Source organism: Pelophylax lessonae (genome assembly GCF_965119305.1).
Source record: "Pelophylax lessonae genome assembly, chromosome: 3".
Taxonomy (NCBI): Eukaryota; Metazoa; Chordata; class Amphibia; order Anura; family Ranidae; genus Pelophylax; species Pelophylax lessonae.
Genome location: NC_138770.1, coordinates 197,652,152 through 197,672,683, shown reverse-complemented (window position 1 = coordinate 197,672,683; position 20,532 = coordinate 197,652,152). Strand labels below are relative to the sequence as shown.

Genomic DNA, 20,532 nt, shown 5'->3' with positions numbered 1-20,532 from the left:
ATATAGAAAGCGTGCAAACTGCTGACAGTCACCGGAGTGTGTGATCCGTGTCTCTGCATGTCCGTCTGTCTTGTTCTTCCATTATTTTATAGAAGACGTTCCTTTGCAGGTGTTTATCCCTGTTGCTGCATGCCTGCGCTGTCACACACAGGTGGCCATACACCTATGATTGGCACCACATGTGTTGGGAGCAGGTGTGTGCCACTTTGTAATGGTGTACGATCGCTTTTTTTGACATATGGATGTTATCGCTGCAAAGAAATGTTGACAGTTGTGGGTGTAAGTGAGTGCGCAAGTGTGTGTCATTTTTTTTTAAATAACAACCTTGCCTGTGTATGTATAGGACTTTGCGGGTACAGATGTACATCAATTCACCTATCTATGAGCATTGGGAATTGCATGCATGAGTACACCTACAGGCACTATGACACATAATAATGCAAAGCTAATAATAGTAGCATATGCATGTTAGGCCGTATTTACTAAGCTGTCTTAATTCACACGAGGTCTGCAGATGGTACCGGAGCAGTTCTGATTGTTTTGCGAAACACTGATTTCGTAGAGTCATGTGTACAGTATGGTATGTTTGTGTAGGGGTTTGACTCTAACCTTGCTTGGCTGGGTTACTTGTTTAGTAAATATCATAGTACTACCTATCACCCTGAGACGGATTATGCATATTTATGAAAAAAAAAATAAAAGCGCATTTGATGCAAATATGATTGAAAGGCTGCACAGGCTAATTAGTGCGCACAAATATAGATTTGTCCCAGCTGGCTGTGAATACTGTAATCTGTAATTTCAGGCAATTTGTCATATTCTGCAGTGAAATAGAGAAAGCATAACATCAAGCGGCATTTAATGTGCCAGCTTTGTAGTTAGATTTCATAGGCTGGACTACAATAAATGTAGGCACCCAGGGTCAGATTTAACCACGTGCAGTGCAGGTGGATCATCACACAGGCTTTTTGCTTTTCACTAAGTTAGCTGCACCTGGTGTACACTTTACTCTTCTGCATCCATTGTTCACTTGCTCTACTTAAAGCGGAACTCCACTTTTGGGGGGGAAAAAAATTGCAAAAAAAGAAAAAATAATACAGCGTTTACTATAGCGACACAAGTCATATTGTAATTGAATGTCATTAAAAAGGACCTTTCCTTATAAATCTGCAGCTCTGTAATAATGCAATGCAATATGGCAACCTGGAGGCGTTCTGTACATACAGAACGTCCCCTAGAAACCTAATTTCCTGCTTGTGTGATTGACTCACCAATTTTCCCAGAAGTCCACACTAAGATGCAAGTCAGATTTCAGGCATCTCCTGCAACAAAATATCATTTTTGGTGAGATACTTCTAATAGGAAGTCACATCGAAAGGGATGCAGGCCCAGCGACTTTCCTCATTGGAGCCCTGCAGTTGCACAGCTGATTGATAATTATGAAACCACTCCCATTAGATTCACTTTCCAAAATGAAAAAAGAAAAAAAGGTATTCCACGCTATGGACCAGTGTGTGTGCTAATCTAAAGTGCTAAGTGTGATATTATAATAGGTACAGCTATGATGTTAAAATTAAAATTGAAATTGAAATACTCTTAAAAATGAATTGGGAGTGAGCTGCTGCCCCCAGAAAAGGCTGCTACAACTGTAGGGCCTGCTAAAACAGATCCCTGTTATAAGACTAGGTTTGGCGCTGCTCCTCCCAAGTATTCATTTATTTATTTGGGAGGAGCAGTGCCAAATCTAGTCTTATAACAGGGATCTCTCAATTTCCCAGATGGATACAGACAATCACACTTGGATATCTTCAGAATAACAAAAGGTAAAAATCTGCAACAAAGTTTGTTCAAATCCGTGTAATGAGATCACCCAGAGGGGAATGTTTTTTTCTCAACAAAAGTGGAGTTATGCTTTAGGACGGACCTTTAAGTGGACTTTAGTGCCCAGGGGGCGACAAGGCTTTTATATCATGTGACCGCTGTAAATGGCTGTGATTGGTTCTCACAGCGGTCACAAGATCAGAAGCCTGTTCCACTGGCTCCTGATCAAAAGCCTTAACCGAGGGCTGTCAGTGACAGCTCGGTCAGTGTGCTGGGAGTGTGCAATGAGTTAGAACAAGGATTCCCAAACTACGGCCCTGCAGTTGTTCAGGAACTACAATTCCCATCATGCCTAGTCATGTATGTGAATGTCAGAGTTTTACAATGCCTCATGGGATGTGTAGTTCTGCAACAGCTGCAGGGCCGTAGTTTGGGAATCCCTGAGTTAGAACATAACCTCAGGCCACCATGGTGTTAAAACCCACTTTTTTTGCTGTCAAATATATTCATTACAGGGTGGGCAAGAGGTTAAAAAGGAACTCTTTTCCAAAAATAAAAGCCATCAGCTACAAATGCTGCAGCTGTTGACTTTTAGGGCCACGTGCACACTGGGTATTTAGTGCCCGGGAGGCATAGATGCACCATCCAGCCCAACTGCCTGCAGCCTGTCAAAGTCTTATGCCTGGTACACACGATGAGATTATTGGACGATTGATCGTCCGGTTTTGTTGTGCATGCTAATCTCATAACGAAAATAAAGAGTTTCCTAAAGTTACGAAAATTCTCGTACGACAGAATAAAAATTCTGAAGTGATATAATGTGTTGTAGTGTATTTGTATTGTATTTTCATGTTTAATTTGGATTGAACTGTCGCGATTGGCTATTGAAAACTGTGTACTAATGATTAGATTATTGTACGATCGCATCGAAAGCAGTGATTTTGTGAATGATTTTCTGATCGCTGTACGGGCCTTAAGGCTTCATTCACATGGGCGTAAAAAAAAAACACATATACAAGTGTTTTTTTTAAATTACAGAGCTGAATGCAGCTACATTGTTTTTAACGGAGCTATTCACACATGCTTTCAGATAACACAGAACCCAAAAATCTGCATCTAGGAATGCGCTTATAATAATACGTTCTTATGCATATAAACGAGTTTGTAGGTGCATAAATGAAGTCTAAACAAAGGTGGAAAATAAATTATCATTAAAACTGATTATGTAAGCATACGTGTCCTCACACATTTACACACATTTGTACGCAAGTACTTTACTGATCATTGCACAGGGGCATTTCTCCTAGAAAACACGTGTAATAGCATCATTAAAAAAACATTTCAGCCGTGTGAATGAGGCCTTAGACTAAAATTCTCTGCAGGTGGATGCTGTACAGAGTGGCGCTTGCATTTAGGGCCTTATGCGAATACACGAAAAACCTGAGTTCTGAGCCTACGTCTCTGAATGCATATGGCCCAAGCAGCAATTACCACACAGTAAAGCACCCAACTGCAGCTTAGAATTTGACAGGCTACAGGCAGTGGGACTGGATGCTGCACTTTTGCCTCCTAGGCGCATGAAAACACCAATAGATGCATTTGAACTAAACACCCAAGAAAGACATGCTTACCAGTCTATTTGGTCCTACACACCACCACATTCCCATGCAGAATTGTATACAGGTACACTTCACTCCAATTCCATTTGCCTCATTTCATGCTTAGTAAATGCAGTGTGCCATGCCATTGGAAATTCCACCCCTAATGGTAAATTGCTATACATACCATATTGTTAGAGTGGGTTTTTCATTCATTCACACGTTCCTTCTAACCTGCCCCTCCTCCCTGTTACACATTTGAAAATATATATATATTTTTCTTGTGTGCCACTGTATTCGATTTGGGAGTCAACTGTCACTTCCTGATAATTCACAGATGGCATCCCACTGTGCATGTGCAAGATCAGCTGGCTGGGATTGACTGGTCCTGTAACCTCCTGGGATGTGTTATGTTATTCCAGGAGGCTGTGGGTGGCCTCCCAAAAAAAAAAAATATATATATATATATTTTCAAATGTGTAACAGGGAGGAGGGGCAGGTTAGAATGAACGTGTGAATGAATGAAAAACCCACTTTAACAATATGGTATGTATAGCAATTTACCATCAGGGGTGGGAATTCCAATGGCATGGCACACTGGATTTACTAAGCATGAAATGAGGCAAATGGAATTGGAGTGAAGTGTACCCGTATACAATTCTGCATGGGAATGTGGCTGTTTCAAATGATCATGGGTTTTCCTCACTTTAGCTCACATACCTTAATAAATCAGGCCCACGGTATTCACTGTCCAACTGTGATGATTAGGTTTTGCCACAGAAAGTGTTAATATGCTAATTATTTACGATAAGGATCCTCATCATTTCCAATCCTTGTATCTCTATATATCATCCAGAAATGGTTCACTGTGCTTTGTCCCTTGCTTTTTAAAGAGGTCCTGTCACCAAGAATGAAAGAAAATACAGATAAAAGCACAGAAAAAATCATGTATTTTTTTTTTTTTTTTTAACTCTGTTAATGCAAGAAAGGAAAAATAGGTACAAAAGACAGAGCAACAGTAAAACATTGCATCATGTCAAATAACATATAAAGGTTCATCATGCATTACAAAAAATGCTAATTAAAGTGCCATAAACCGTGTAATATAGTAAACTAGATAACCATCTTTTCCCTGAGTGTGTTCCAACTGACACAGAATATTCAGACATCATTCCACAATGCATCAAGGTATCTTAGTGCGTGGCTGTAATAAGGGGGTACATACTCTAAAGAGGATATTAATGTTAGGGGAGAAGCACACCACTAATCTTAATATATTCACGGGGGCCGACCCCTGTTTTCATAAATAACTTTTTTACAGGGCAGTACCTGGTTGATTGCACATGACAGGTTGAAGGAGGGGAGGGCTTCCCTCAGTAATCATCTAGTATAACATGGCCACTGCTCTTCCTATAGGAGGCCCAGCAGACAAGTATTCGGACCAGTATTTTAAATGCTTACTTTTCCATAAATGATTTTATATTCACTTACAAAGTAAAGTGCTTGCCGCGGGCAGCGCGCATTGGCACCGCCTACCCGAAAGTGCAGAATCATGTATATATACCTAATCCTGCACACAGCGGCCGCCCTGTAAAAGTAAAACTGCGTTTGGCAAGTGGTTAAAGTGTATGTGATGCCAAATACTTGTTTTTTTTTAATTTTTGGATGGAGTGTGGAAGGACTAGAACTGTCAGGCCTTTACTGTCATCGGAGGCTATGTCACAGAGATTTACATTCACTTCCTGTTCCGCTGACAATGGTTTCACTAGATAGGAAGTGAGAGGAAAGCTGCAACAGGGACAGAGACAGAAATACAAATCTGACAGACACTCTAGTCTTCCTCTTATCTACTAAAAAAATATATATCTGTCCGTGTCGCTCTCAGAATAATCCCCTTACTTCCTGCCTGTTAAAAGCTTGTCAGCAGGACAGGAAGTGAGGGTAAATCTCTTTAACCACTTCTGGAGCGGAAGAGTTTCCCCCTTAAAGAGGTTGTAAACCCCCAAAAAATGTTTTTTCTCTTTTTGCAACCTGCAAGAGAAACACATAATGAGCTAGTATGCATTTCATACTAGCTCATTATGAAATACTTACCTTAGAACGAGCCCCCGCTGTGCCGTCCGCTCAGCTGTATGACGGGTGACATGTCCAGTCGCCCGTATTCCGTGATCGCGGCATCCGGCCATCTGATTGGCCGGAGCCGCAGTGACGTCACTCCCGCGCACGTGCGCGGGAGTCGACGGTCACGGCACGGAGCTCTGAAGGAACGGCACGAGCGGCCGATCCTTCAGAGCGCATGCGCCAGTGATGTCACTGGCTGCATGTAAGGTAAATATCTCCTAAACGGTACAAGTTTAGGAGATATTTACAGTACCTATAGGTAAGCCTTATCATAGGCTTACCTATAGGTACAAGTTACAGAGGAGGGTTTACTTCCTCTTTAATGACCAGGCCATTTTTTGCAATTCGGCACTGCGTTATTTTACTGACAATTACACAGCTGTGCGATGCTGTACCCTAATAAAATTGATGTCTTTTTATTTCCCACAAATAGAGCTTTCTTTTCATGGTATTCGATTACCTCTGCGATTTTTATTTTTGCGCTATAAATAAAAAAGAATGACAATTCTGAAAAAAAAACAACATTTTTTACTTTCTGCTATATAACATTCAAAAAAAAAAATGTAAAAATCAATGTTTTTGATCATTTAAGCCAATTTGTATTCTGTTACATATTTTTGGTAAAAAAAAATCCCAATAAGCGAATTTTGATTGGTTTGTGCAAAAGTTATCGTGTCTACAAACTAGGAGAAAGATTTATGTCATTTTTATTTTTTATTTTTTTTACTAGTAATGGCGGTGATCAGCAATTTTTAGTGGGACTGCAACATTGGGGCGGACAGATCGGACACCTAACTGACATTTTATGGGGGGACCAGTGACCCTAATACAGTAATCAGTGCTAAAAATATGCAATGTTACAGTACTAATGACACTGGCAGGGAAGGGGTTAACCCAGGGACGATCAAAGGGTTAAATGTGAGTCTAGGGGCTGTTTTCTAACTGTGGAGGGGGTGGGCTTATGGAAACAACACAGAGACCTGTGTTCCTAGACACAGGAGCTCTGTGTTGATTGCTGAGAGAACAACGGTCTGCTGTGTTTACAACAGCAGACCGCCGTTCTCTCTTGACAGGGAGCAATTGGGGGTGTCCGGCGGCAACCGCGGCTGCCGGCCCCGCGGATCAGCTTCCCCGCTGGCAAATGGGCACGTGCGTGCGCCCCCAAGATCGCTCCTGCTTACCGACTTTCAGGTACGACGAATCGCAGGAACCTACCGCCATATATCTGCGGTGGCTGGTCGGCAGGTGGTTAATGAAGCCCCGGATAGCAGTAAAAACCTGACAGGAGTTCAAACCTTTCTCCGCTCAATCAAAAAAAAAAAAAAAGTTAAATTACAAAGCTGCAAAAACAAGTGTCATGGGTGTGGAGAAACACTTGTGTATGATGCCTGGCTCCATGGTGTAAAACTGGTTTTAATCTTGTGAGCAAAGACATCCTGACATCTGTCACATGACATATCTGTGAACACTATGCATGTGAGAGTGGAAGCACACAACAGTTCTTGCAGTCCAGACTTCCTTCATACTCTTATTCTGCACAGACAAAATAAGGAGCATCCGTTGCTGAGGGCAATCAAGCCTTCCTTCGGACACTGATAAATAGAGCTTGTTTTTTTTAGGAATTGTCAGTCTTGTATAACCTGAAATGAACCTTTGGCAGCCCGTGTTGACAGGTTATGAATTTTTCATTAATTCCATAAAATCAGTGCTAGTTGAATTAGACAAACCCAGTAAATTATATATCTTACTGTTTTCAGTGAATTTGGCACGCAATGCTGGTTAAAGTGGAACTTCACTTTAACCACTTCAGCCCCGGAAGGTTTTACCCCCTTCCTAACCAGGCCCTATTTTGCGATTCGGCACTGCGTTACTTTAACGGACAATTGCGTGGTTGTGCGACGCTGTACCCAAACGAAATTTACGTCCTTTTTTTCCCCACAAATAGAGCTTTTTTTTGGGGGTATTTGATCACCCATGCGATTTTTATTTTTTGCGCTATAAACAAAAAAAGGCGACATTTTTGAAAAAAAAAAAAAAAACAATATTTTTCACATTCTGCTAGAACACATTTAAAAAAAAAAAAGAAAATTAAAAAATCTAAATTTTTTTAACATCTTAGGTCAATTTGTTTTCTGCTACATATTTTTGGTAAAAAAAAATCGCAATAAGCGTATTTTGATTGGTTTGCACAAAAGTTATCGCGTCTACAAACTAGGGGAAAGATTTATGTCATTTTTATTGTTTTTATTTTTTTTACTAGTAATGGCGGTGATCTGCGATTTTGTGCAGGACTGGGACATTGCGGCGGACAGATCGGACCCCTAACTGACATTTTTGATACTTTTGGGGAGACCAGTGACATTACTACGGTAATCAGTGCTAAAAATATGCACTGTTACTGTAATAATGACACTGGCAGGGAAGGGGTTAACACTGTTGGTGATCAATGGGGTTAAATGTATGCATCATGCTTACTGATGTGTGTGTGGGGGGGGGGGGTGTTCTGTGACCTAGACAGAGATCGCAGGTTCAGCTATGCTGAATCCTGTGATCTCCTGTCTGTCACTGAGAAGATGCCGCCTCTCCTCCCCCGGCCCGACTCTCGCTGTGTCTAAATGCTGCCGGAATCACATGAACTCCAGCTACGTAGGGCTATGTCGCTGAACCCAGGAGAGCCGCACCGCCGCAGTAGGATTACTGTGAGCAGAGTCGGCTAGTGGTTAAAGATCCAGGTTCTGGAAAGCTTTTCCAGTATAATCCAGTGTTTGCCAGCCATCAGTATTTTTACTAAAAAAACGGGCACTTTTCTCCTGTCAGTAAATGCCAGTAAAGGAAAAAGGTTGCCAGTAAAAAATATGAGTGTGACACTTGGGTCAGAACTGCGCATGCGCTGTTGCAATCCAAGGCTGGCTGAGACCATCCAAGTGCCTGCTACAGTGTGTTCAGGCAGCACCAGTGGGAGGAAGGTCTGGCAGAGGCAGTGCCTGAGCATGTCTTGTGATGTCATGGTGCAAGGGAGCTAAGCTGAGTGGCCGGATCTGCGGGATGGGTGCAAGAAAAGCCGGGAGTTGTTTGGAATGAAGTGGACTGAAGGGATCACCTGGTGTGGAGAGAAACTGTTACTGTGACTCAAGAAGGGACGCGTCATCATCATCTGTGCTGCTGCACACTGCTGTAGTCCATTACATGTGTGTGTGTGCGCCTTCCCAGAAATGTTTTTTTTGCCCTAATATCCACCTTAAATCACATTGCTAATTGCATATTGTACTTGTCTATAGCCTAAAAAAATGAAATTTGCACCTAAAACTGTAATTTTGTAACTTTTGGAAATGCCAGTAAAAACATGGCTCTGCCAGTAAATTTTGGGTGTTATGTATTAAGTAAATTTCAATCTGGTAAGTTGGCAACACTGGTATAATCATTAGTGAACATTTTTTTTTTCTACACATTGGATTGTTCCATGACAAATTATTGTTCCTCTGAAACACTTTGCTGAGCAAATGCCATAGATGATGAGCTTACTAAGAAGTGGGCAGGTCCCATTTGTGGCCACTTTTTTTAGCCTAAACATGTCTATGGTTTTTCCTGTTAGGAATATTCTGATGTTTCAAGACCAATACATTTTTACCCCCCAAAGTTAGGGATATCAATTAACCCTTACGGACACCTGGACTGACAGCATTTCTAATGCTGTGGTGTCAAGGGCCTACAAGTTACACTCCACTTCATTTTGTCAAATCTGCCAACTGCTCTACAAAGCATAACCGATCTCCATGCTGCCTTGGCAGAATTCCTGGGTGATGAATCATTGTCCTTGTTCTTTAAGTGTAAAGGTTTCAAGGTTTTTACTTGAAGCTATTCATTGTTCTTAAAGCCAAATGGGACATCCGCCCCACCTTGGACTGCAAAGCACTCAATGTCTTCATTCAAATGCAGAAATTTCACATGGCATTCAACAGGTCAGTCATTGCTTTCCTCCATCTGGAAAATTATGTAACCACTATGAGCATCAAGGTTGTGTTCTCGCATGTCCCCATCATTTCAGCACATCATCGCATCTTGTGCTTTACTGTGGGCACACAACACTACAAATTTACTGTCCTTCTTTTTGGTCTGTCTTCTGCACCCTTAATGTTCACCGAGGTCCTATCTCCTGTTCTAACCTTGTTATGATCATTGCGCACTCCTATAGTACAGCACAGACCTTATCGGACCACATCAGTCAGACTGTCCAGACTCTACTAAGGTTTGGTCAGATCCTGATCCTTCGGGAGTCACCACTGGAAACCAACGCACCACTTGGAATACCTGGGTCTGATCCTGGATACAGCTCCGTTCAGGGTTTTCCTTCCAAAAGAAAAACTTCTAACATTTTGCTCCCAGATCCAGACCCTGCACAGTCCAGGAGCTGCCCAATTCTTCTCTTTTGCCTGAATGTTCTGAGTCTGATGGTAGCCTCCTTCAAGGCAGTCCCATTTACCCATGTTCACTCCATATCATTGCAACTCAACATTTTGGCTGCATGATACAAAACGGAAGTCAGTGGACCTTCCAATGTGCCTGACACTCAGGACCAGGATGTTCCTGGCCTGATGCATAACCAATCCAGCCCTGAAATCGGTCAAATTTTTGCTTCCACTATCCTAAAAGAACCTTACAATGGAAGCCAAACTGTTGGCTTTGGAGGTTTAACCGCTTGCCGACTGCCGCACGACTATTTACTGCGGCGGTCAGCCCCGCACAGGCAGAGCGACGTAGTACTACGTCGCTAGCCTGTGAGGGTCTCAGGAGCGAGCGCGCGCCGCCGCGGTCACGCGATTGCCATCATCTCTGCTAGGCGAGTGTCTAAGTTGGCAGCCTTGTCTTATAAAGAACCCTTTTAAATCTTTCAACAGGATAAAGTTGACGTGAGGCACAAACCCCCTTTTCTTCCTAAGGTGATTTCTGCTTTTCACCTTAATCAGGACATTGTTCTTACTTCTCTCTGCCCTGCTCTGGTTGATCCTAAGGAGATATCCCTCCATTACTTGAATGTAGTTACAGCGGTTGTGTATAACTCTCAGCAACATCTTCCTTCAGGCGTGCTGACTCCTTATGGTCATTCCTGAAGGTATCTACAAGAAACGGCCTGTGTCATTTCTCAATGACTGAGGTTGGTCATTGTTCAAGTCAAGGTTACTCCACCAGATGTGTAAGAGCTTCCTGGGCTATTCAGCATTAGGATTCTTTTTTCCAGATTTGCAAGGCTGCTGCCTGGTCTTCAACTGATGTGTTCTCTAATGGCTCGTTTCCACTGAGCGGTACGGTTCGGTACGGTACTCTATTTTTGCCGTTTCCATTGTGAATGGTACCCTAATTTCGAACCGTACCGTACCACTTTTTTGGGACCCTTTCGTTGGGGTACCAAGCACATTAGTACCGTACCAACAGGGTGGAGCTACACTCTGCAGAACTTTGATTGGTTGACAGAGAATTGTCTATCACAGCTTTCCTGCTACACCACGCCTATCATGAAAGGGTACTATTGGCAGTGGAAACGCAAGGTGTACCGTTCCGAACCGTACCGTACTGAACCGTACCGTACCGTACCACTCAGTGGAAACGAGGCATTCGTTTTACCAGCTAGATGTTCAGGAATCTGCAGATGCAAGTTTTGGACGTAAGGTCCTGCAGGCATTTTATAAAGCAGCAAGCAACTGTCATTGTATTTCACTGTACTTTTTTTCTTGGGGTGTTAACATTGTAATGCAATGTTGCCCTGCCCTCGTGTTCCTGATTTTGCTGATCCTGCATCCCCTGATGAATGATCAGGAAAACAATATTTTTTCACTCACTGTATTTGTTGGAGTTCATTAATGGCGCTTTTCCACTGCATAGAACCGTACCGGCTCGGCACGCTTTTGTGCTTTTCCACTGCGGTACCGCATGGTATAGGGTCGGAACGGTTCGGTACGGTACGGTATAGGTTTGCTTTTCCACTGCATGGAACTTGAACGGTACGGTACGGTACGGCTCTGAAAAAACAGTACCTACTCGATTGTGGTTCCAACAGGTACCAAACTGGTACCATATCCCACAATCCTTTGCATGCAGTCACTACTAGCCACTGATTGGTCAGAGAATCACACCCACCCCGTTGTTATCCCACCCACTTAACTTTAGTACTACTTTAGTGGAAAAGCAAACCTATACCGTACCGTACCGAACCGTTCCGACACTATACCATGCGGTACCGCAGTGGAAAAGCAAACCGGGCCAAGCAGGGCCGAGTAGAGCCGAGCCGGTACTAGCCGGTACTTGCAGTGGAAAAGTGCCATAAGGGACACAGCTCCCACCCTTCTGTGTTCAGATCTTTACCTATTCTGCTTCTCTAATTAAAACCTGTAGCATCATTTGAGTGCGGGGGGGGGGTCATACATGACTGACCAACATGTTTTTGGTTTGCCAGTGTTCATTTCCTCCTAAAGACTGCAATATAACTCAATATTTCTGATTGTTCTGGTTCTGTGTCCCTTGATGAACTCCGCAAACTGGATTTTACAGTGAGTACAATAATCCTGTTATTTTGATCTATTTCCCAAACAAAAAATTGGTTGTTTACATTTCCTATTGAAATTTGTAGAATTTGTGTTGTGTGTTGCTTGCTTCAAGTAAAGTAATTGAGATAAAATGTATTTTTTATATGAGTACTCAACAACAGGTATAGCTGTTATATGAACAGAAATGGTTGAAGCCTCCCTGGCGTGGCATCCCAGGGATGTTCTCCAATAAACAGTTTTGAAGCAGCTTGTTTGTTTTTTTTGTTTTTTTTTTAGGCAGAGAATAACAATATAAAGTAACAATAAATGATTTCATTGGACAGATATGAGGCTTCTGTAGACAGAATTATTCAGTGTCACGGTTCAGGATTTTGGAATAGGAAAGAGATTAGCTAGCTGTCTTGGTTATATTTTGCCTTTGTATTACTGGGACCTCTAGGTCTCTTAGTGCTGTAATTACAAAGTGTCTGTGATAGATATTTGATTCTTTGCTACTTACAATAAAGTATGCTGCTTTAACCATGGATTTCTTTTCTTTTTGCTAGCATAAATGTACATACCAAGGAGACCTGACTGTGCATGCTAATGCCTGTAGAGAATGGGAGAGGACCACTACTATACACCTCTATCACTGACCTGTTTCAGAGGAAAACACTTGGAATTATCATGCATGACCAATCACCATCTTCCCCTATGATTGGTTGTCTAGAGGTGTCTTGTTCTATCTGTTGGTGCTTCTTGACATGGGAATTGTCACAGTACAAAGTGACTATAATACTGGCAGTGGAAAACAGAAGATTATTTGATTACCTCCCCTGCTATCTCTGATAAATCTAGCGTAGTTGTAACTGTCAGCTCCAATTTACTGCTGTGATATTGGCAGTAAAAGTGAGCTTCCTCTCTAATTTTGGATAAATCACTAATGTGGATGATTCTGTGTTTCTATATCAACTGTAAAATTTATATTACTAAATGGGTTTCTCAGGGCCAGTGGCTATAGTTAAAGATATTTTAACCTCTTTGTTTTGGGGGGCCATCAGGATTGAATGGCCCATAGTTTTCCAGTACAAGGAAAGTTTTCACAGTAAGTGGGAATTACTAAAAAAGAGTATAGGCGATGGGTAATCAGCCATGAAAGCTCAACAGTGTTATCAACCTGCAGGACAGGCTGGCTATAATGTTTCTTTCCCCCTTTTTTGACATAACATAAACCATTTTACTATGTGTTGCTATCATTTCTGTAGCATAGGTGGCAAAAAAAGCCCTTTTGCCAAATTTGTAAAATTCCTGAATCTAGAGTGATCAGTGAGTATTCGGCTACTCCACTCTTGCTAACCTTACACTGTCCCACGGCAAGGTTCTAGCCAAATAAGTAAACAAAATAAATGTGAATATATATATATATATATATATATATATATATATATATATATATATATATATATATATATATATATATAGAACAGCAGTTGCCAATTTATGAGGTATAGGGCCTTAACTCTGGCCCCTGAAAGCATTAAAACAGCTGCACATAGTATTCAGCTACTGAAGACTGTGCAGACATGCTTTAGTCATGGAGACCTGCTGCAGGAGACAATCTAGGGAGGTAGAATATGTATGTAAGCAGGTTGGACATTTTAGCCAGTTAGGGGTTAGGAGGAGGTTAGGAGTTAAGACCTTTCCAGGATTTTTTGCTTTTTGGCGGTCATTTGGTGGGTCCGACCCACTGACCAAGAGGGACCGTGGTCCGAAGTGCAGCGCATGTGGCCCATGATTCGTCGGTTCTCCATGGAGCCAGAAGGTTGCTGCTTATCACGATTGGGATGTCAAGCCATCAGAACTTGGGGTTCACCCTGAAGACACCAGTGCTGGAATGTGTCTCATAGGGATTTACACTTGCATTAGAGAGCCTTGGAAGGACTTTGATTACTGGAATGCACTTTTGCAGGGATGCCAGGACAAAACACAAGTCTGTAGTTATAGTTAGGGAAGTAGAAATAATAATGTCTTACCTGTTGGAGTGTGAATTGTCTAGTTTTGCAATTTGCCAAGTCAAGTACTGAACCGTTATCCCTGCCTGGTCTGAAGTTATTAAAGAGGTGTTTTGCAAGTAACCGACACACACACAGTTAACCAGTGGGTCTTAACACATTGGGGTACAAAGACATCAGCATGGAGTGAAGTGATGTGAAGACATGAGTATTTGCCAAGAGTATTAGAAGTGTAACAAGCAGTTGGTCGATGGCATGTACCTGTTATAGGTGGCATGGCAGTGAGGGAGATATTGTCTGCACTTCTTCTGCCAGCAGTCTGTCTCCCATAGCAACGGGAGCAGATTGTACCACAGAGGTTCAAGACCTAAGTGAGTGCAGGTGTGGAGCCCACGCAGAGTGCGTGGCAGGGCCTACTCCGCTACTGGGGATTTGTAGTGGAAACTGCTGGGCAGGTGAATGTGGATATTAACTTGCCTGTCCCTCCAAAATGCAAATTACGGTGAAGGTATACATTGTCTAGGACAGGCATGTCCAAAGTCTGGCCCGCGGGCCATTTGCGGCCCCCAGGCCGCTTTAATATGGCCCCACAGATAATTTGGAAAAATCTATTGTTGTGGCGCTGCTAAGGACCACTGGAATCTCTGGATCTTTCAACACCCATGTTACTTGTGAATACACTAAATGTTAACATCCACCGCCCATCCCCACCAGCTTTATATCCCTTGCTCAATATGGCCTCAGACTTAAGGCCCGTACACACGATACGAAAATCGGAAGTAAAATTTCATCCGACGAACGATCTGCCGATTTTCAGATTGTTAGTATAGTGCTTTCAACAGCCGATAACGAATTTTCGGACGACAAAATCTGGATGTGCAGGCTATAAAATTTTTATCATACGTCAACACAACGTCCGATTTTCCTTTAATTAGTACAGTTATCGTCCAAAAAAAAAATCGTAATAGCAAGACTAGGCATGCTCAGAAATGAAAGAACACATACAAAACAATTCCACACATGACATCACTTCTGAAGTTGAATTCTGTTGTACGGGAATTTTCCTATGAAAGTAACCTCCTCACTTTCGATATGAGACAAGCATGCAACAAAAATCGGACGCAAGATCGTTTGATAATCTGATCGTGTGTATGAGGCTTTAGCCTGATAAGGGAGCACTAAAAAACACAAATAAATTTGGCGCTAGTATGACAGGACCAGCGCTCTCTCTATGATAACTGGCATAACACCCGTTTAGATTTATCATCCATGTGACGAAATGAAAAGTATGCCGTTTGCAAAAAACTTTGCATAAAATAGGTCATTTGCATTTAATTTTAATGGTCCAAAGAATGTCAGGCAAAATGGTCGGCCCTCACGCATGTTCACTTCATCAAATCTGGCCCTCTTTGAAAAAAGTTTGGACACCACTGGTCTAGGAGAACCGAGAGTTAACTTGAGAACAGTTGCAGTGCAAAGTACATGGTGTACGTTCATCTCTGAGTGTAGAGGTCCGCCCCAGGATTGAGTATTCCCCCACGGTGATCTCAGCCTTGTCCCAGGGCAGTGGTGAAGACGGCACAAGGTAAAGGTACCCCATATGTGTGTAAAGTGATCCTGTAACAAAGTGCTTAATGTAGCCCAGAAGAACCCATGTGAGGTAGGCCTCACATAGGGCCCAGTACCTGACCCACAACGAGTTAATGGGAAATATGAAGAATGTGACAAACAACTACCGCACCGGCCCCTACCCCCCTTCTACGCCCTTTTGCAAATCAGTTCTCCTCCAACTTCTGGGGTTTGTAAAGGGCTGCACAGCATCTACCAAAAAATTGGTCACCAAGGATAAATCTTTTTTTCCTGAAACAATTATATAGGCTTTATGCCACTACCTTGCTTCCTATCTACTTTTTGCAATGTCTTTGAACATTGCATTTGTGAAAGTCCTAGCTTCAAATTGCAGCTGGCATATGGCAGCTTAAAATAAACACAGAATTAAGCAAATCAACAAAATTGAAAACATATTATTTGTTTTTTTGAACAAATACATAAGTAAAGTAAAGGGCGTTTTTATTTTGCCTGGAGTTTGTTGTACATGGATCTTATGGCTCCGAAAAGAATAATAGAACTATCACATGGTCCCTTTTCATCCTTTCTGCACTTCCATCCTAAGTTGATTCTATGGCAGGTTCCCTATACTGCCTGTGAGGACGACACTTTTTCATCTGGGACAATACACTTTACGTGCATGCATGGGCAAAAGCAGAAGTAATGGCCTTTTACACGATTATGGCCTTCTACAGCCATTCACCTGTATTGGCGACTGTATGCAGCATGTGCAGCTCCACGGGCACAGTAAAGGGATATGGATTTTATGTTTGAAGACCTGTAAGCTGATAAATGTCTGTGTGCATGAGGCCTATAGCTTAGAAAGATAAAATCACCAAGGACACTTTTTTTTGTAAATTGGCCAGCAATAGGATAATGTTGGTAAATATCATCCAATGATACTGAGGTATTGAGATGTCCTGCAAGATTAATTGGTTGCCAGTTTGGCAGACAGCAGGAGCAGAGATGCAGTTTTAGCTATTTTCATGAGATTGTGACACACCTTGTTAATGCTGTGATTGTTAAATATTTGTCCAAATCATGTGCAGCGTTTGACAGACAGCAATAAACCTGAGTTCTGAGAGCTCACAAAATGACCACTTATGAGTAAGCACTGAAGGTGCGAAATGCCTCAAGGTATTTATGTGATAATAACTGTATACTATACTGATTGAATAAGCCACCCACAGGCATATGCATATAGAGCTGATGGCCGGTTTTCCCTAGCGACAGCAGAGGTTCAATTGTGTGAATGTAACATATGTTAAACAATAGAGACAATCTGCAACGAACTGCACAAAAAAAGGATTTTTTTTTCCTCGAATTCCTGTATGTTGAGCTTTTTTGGGAGTCCGTGTCCAGTAAAAGATCCTCTTAATAGTTAAGCAGCTAGTCCAGTGCTCTTTTATTTGGCAGAGCAAAAAATTAAAAGCCTCAAAATATGCAGCTTTGTCCAGCTCTGTACCCAGCCAGCATGCCCAAAACATAAGTTCCCTCTCCTTGACAGCTGCCGACAAGAATCTGTATAAGACATTACGGCTGCGCAAATAAGGCCTAAGAGACTTGTATGCATTCATTTGCTTTCAGAAAGCATTTTTTTAATGAAACAGGTATCGATCTGTATTACTGGGTTTTATTTTCCTCTGGTGTATGTTTGTACAGCCTGCTGCACAGCGTTGCCCTTCTTTCATGACCATTGGGAAGAACTGTTTCTGCCTCTTCACCAATTTGTCACTCATTTGGGACTTTTACATAAATTAATGTCACTGTGTTCTAGTAATGAGGAGTTCCTTATGGGTATCGATTTGTGTGATTCAGGGTGCTTCTTTGGTTCCTATGGGCCTCATTTAGCAATGCTACATTTGCTACTGTATCCTATGGAAAGATTCCATTTTATTTTATTCTCCTCCAAAGAACAACCAGCTTATCTGTATGTTTCCACACACTGACTAGAGAGAAGGCTAACAAAGGGCTAAAAGGGAAAAGAATAAGTTGATTGGCATTTTTAGTATAACTCCTCACATCATGGCATTGGAGAAAAAGGTTTAGGTGTAGAAGGAGAGTCTATTAAAATCGCTGATACAGGATGCTAAGCATAAAAGATAACCTTGACTTGTCACAATCATGCTGATGGAGGGTCATCGGAAGTAAAAAAACAAATGTAACCGTGGCTTCTAGTGGGCCTGTGTCTTTCCTCTGGATAACTAATGCGTTTCAGCCAGTCAGCCATTGTTCAGACACCACTGACGATAGCTAATTGGCCGAAATGCGTCATTTGATCCAGAGGAAAGACACAGGCACGCTATAAGCCGCGGCTACTTATGTTTTCTACTGCCTGTTTTATGTTGAATCTTGTAAGTACAGTTTTAATAAAATTGTTATCTATCGATTACGTACTGCCGTATGAATCTCTTTATCTTTTGGGTGTACATATACATGATCTGATCGAGTGGAAGATTGCCTACCAGTCGGATCCTTGATTCAATGGAAATATGCTATCATACTGATTAGAGTGTGTATGGATAAAGCCTCGTACACACGCACCGATTGTTGGCCGACCGATCGGCCGTCTTTTGTCCAGTGTTGTTGTGTTGGTTGAAATGTGCTCTAGACTGCACACGAATTTTGTCGGCCAACAACAACCAACTGCAGAAGTGATGTCATGTGCTGGTTTACTTTCCGTGTGTTTTTTCTTCTCTGAGCATGCCCAGTCTTGCTCATCTGATTTTTGTCTGCCGAAATCTGTACTGACTGACGAACAATCGGCCGTTCTGTTGACGGCCTACAAAAATGTTATAGCATGCACACCAGATTTTGTTCGGCCGAAAAGTCGCAGTCGGTTGTCGGAAGCATCATACTAACAAGCCGACAATCGGCCGATCGGACGTTGGCCGAAAATTTACGGCCAACAATCGGTGCGTGTGTACGAGTCATTAGTCATGAGAGTTTTTAACACACCGCACAGTATTGTTCATCGTCTGGTAAGCAGATCTGATTGTAGCACGATGGTGTAACGTGCTTTATGCACACACAAGCTGGTGGAGGACATTTATCTTTACATCCGTCCTTTGATCTTTAATCATCTTTATTAAAATTGGAGCACTGCATATGGACGTTTATATATAGATTGTTGTAATTGTAATTTACAAATCATGCTGGCTGCTTATTGATTATTTTGTTTTTATCATAGCGTGGATATTCCTCTTTCTTTTTTATCATAGGAAGTAGACCAAGTAGGATGACCCCTTGCATACCCATGCAAAAGAAAATATGTTTTTTGGTGAAGTTCCTGGTGTAAATGAAGGCTACGTTAACACAGGAGTTCACATGTGGATACTTTGTAGCATTCAGAGGTGGATAAACGCTACACCTGGATGCATCAACAGTCTCTGCTATGGCCTCATATGAACTGGCCAATTTACATGAAGCCAGTATGTGTGCTGCAAAACGTCTCTGAAATGCAGACAATGGATGCACACTAGCTGCATCCAAGGTCGGTATTCGCATGTAGCCACTCCAATCCAAATGAACAGGAGCGGCTCCTGCCATTGATTTGTACAGAGTAAAAATTTTACAGCTGTCACTGACACCTGCAGCTGTTCACACACAGTGGGGTTGATTTACTAAAACTGGAGGTGCAAAATCTGGTGCAGCTCTGCATCGAAACTAATCTGCTTCCAGTTTATTTTTTTTTATGTCAAAGCTTAGCCCCTCTCCGACTGTTGCACGCATATTTGTGGCCTCTCAGTGGGTGGGCTTTAAAGATGAGATACCACATATATGCGGCACTGTGTAAACACAAATCTGTGCTGAGAGCATGTACCTTGCAAGCTCCCAGCACAGTCACCGGCGGGGTTTGGAAAGCTCCCGATGCATACTTGTGACTGGGAGCTTTCCGATCTTGTGACCACTTAGACAGCCAATAACAATGGTCATGTGACCTGAATGTCCACCTCCCCCCAGCATCTAGAAGTTCTTCAAGGGCCGGGAGGTGGCAGCAGGAAGGGGTTAATTGAACAAGCTGAAGTTAGAAGCTGATTGGCTACCATGCACAGCTGCACCAGAATTTGCACTCTCCAGTTATAGTAAATCAACCCCTGTGTGCGCAACAGCATTTACAACTGCCAGAGAGAATCTATTGATTCTTGCTGGCAGCCGCACATGAACTCTTGTGGGAATGTTTTTAAATTCCATTGGATTCTACCAATTATAGCATTGTGTTATTATCATCTTTCACTTTTACAACTGTACACCTACACACATATACTTAAAGTCTATCCAAAACCAAAATATAATGTATTCACAATCCTTAGATGAGGTTCCTCCTTTTTTTCCCCTGGTAATCCTGCAAATAACACACTTCCTGTGTCTGGCTGACTATGCTCAGTTCTCCACTGTATCTATGGGGGCAGCCATTGTTGTAACACAGGATGGACTTTAAACATGCCTGGCTTTGTTTTTTACAAGAGGTGGGGGATTAGTAGTTTACTGAAGAAATATAACATTGTTTTCAGAAAGTGACAAGGACATTGCTTTTCTGGCAAAATCAACTGATATTTTCTGCACTTGCTGAAGAAGTTCTTAGCCTAAATTTAAAAACAAAAGTAGCCACTGCATCTAGGGACTCAACCACCTATTTTTACCATGTGTAAACCAGCTCTAATGTGCATGAGATCAAGATCCTGGGGTACCATACAGAACTAAATTCACATTAAAATCAACTCTCATTAAAAAGAACCAAGTAGTGCCCTGGAATCTGAACCTTCATAACCAGAGTTCTATAAAGTACTCGAAACCCATACTTGATTAAAAGTACAAGTGCTCGATCAAAAAGTGATTTGAGTAGAAGTGGAA

The 20,532-nt window shown here is 42.1% G+C and overlaps 1 protein-coding gene across 3 annotated transcripts in view; it reads left to right on the top strand.

Moving 5' to 3' along the window:
- Window positions 1-20,532, top strand: part of NGEF (neuronal guanine nucleotide exchange factor) — a 268,456-nt gene that overhangs the window by 120,101 nt on the left and 127,823 nt on the right. The window contains exon 1 of one of the 3 annotated variants that reach the window (XM_082251277.1): window positions 28-194. The exons of the other annotated variants lie outside the window; for them this stretch is intronic. Within the exon in view, the coding sequence (XP_082107403.1) occupies window positions 58-194 (137 nt within the window). The 5' untranslated portion in view covers window positions 28-57. Of the gene's footprint in view, window positions 1-27; window positions 195-20,532 lie in introns of those variants that run through there. 3 annotated transcript variants of the gene reach the window in all.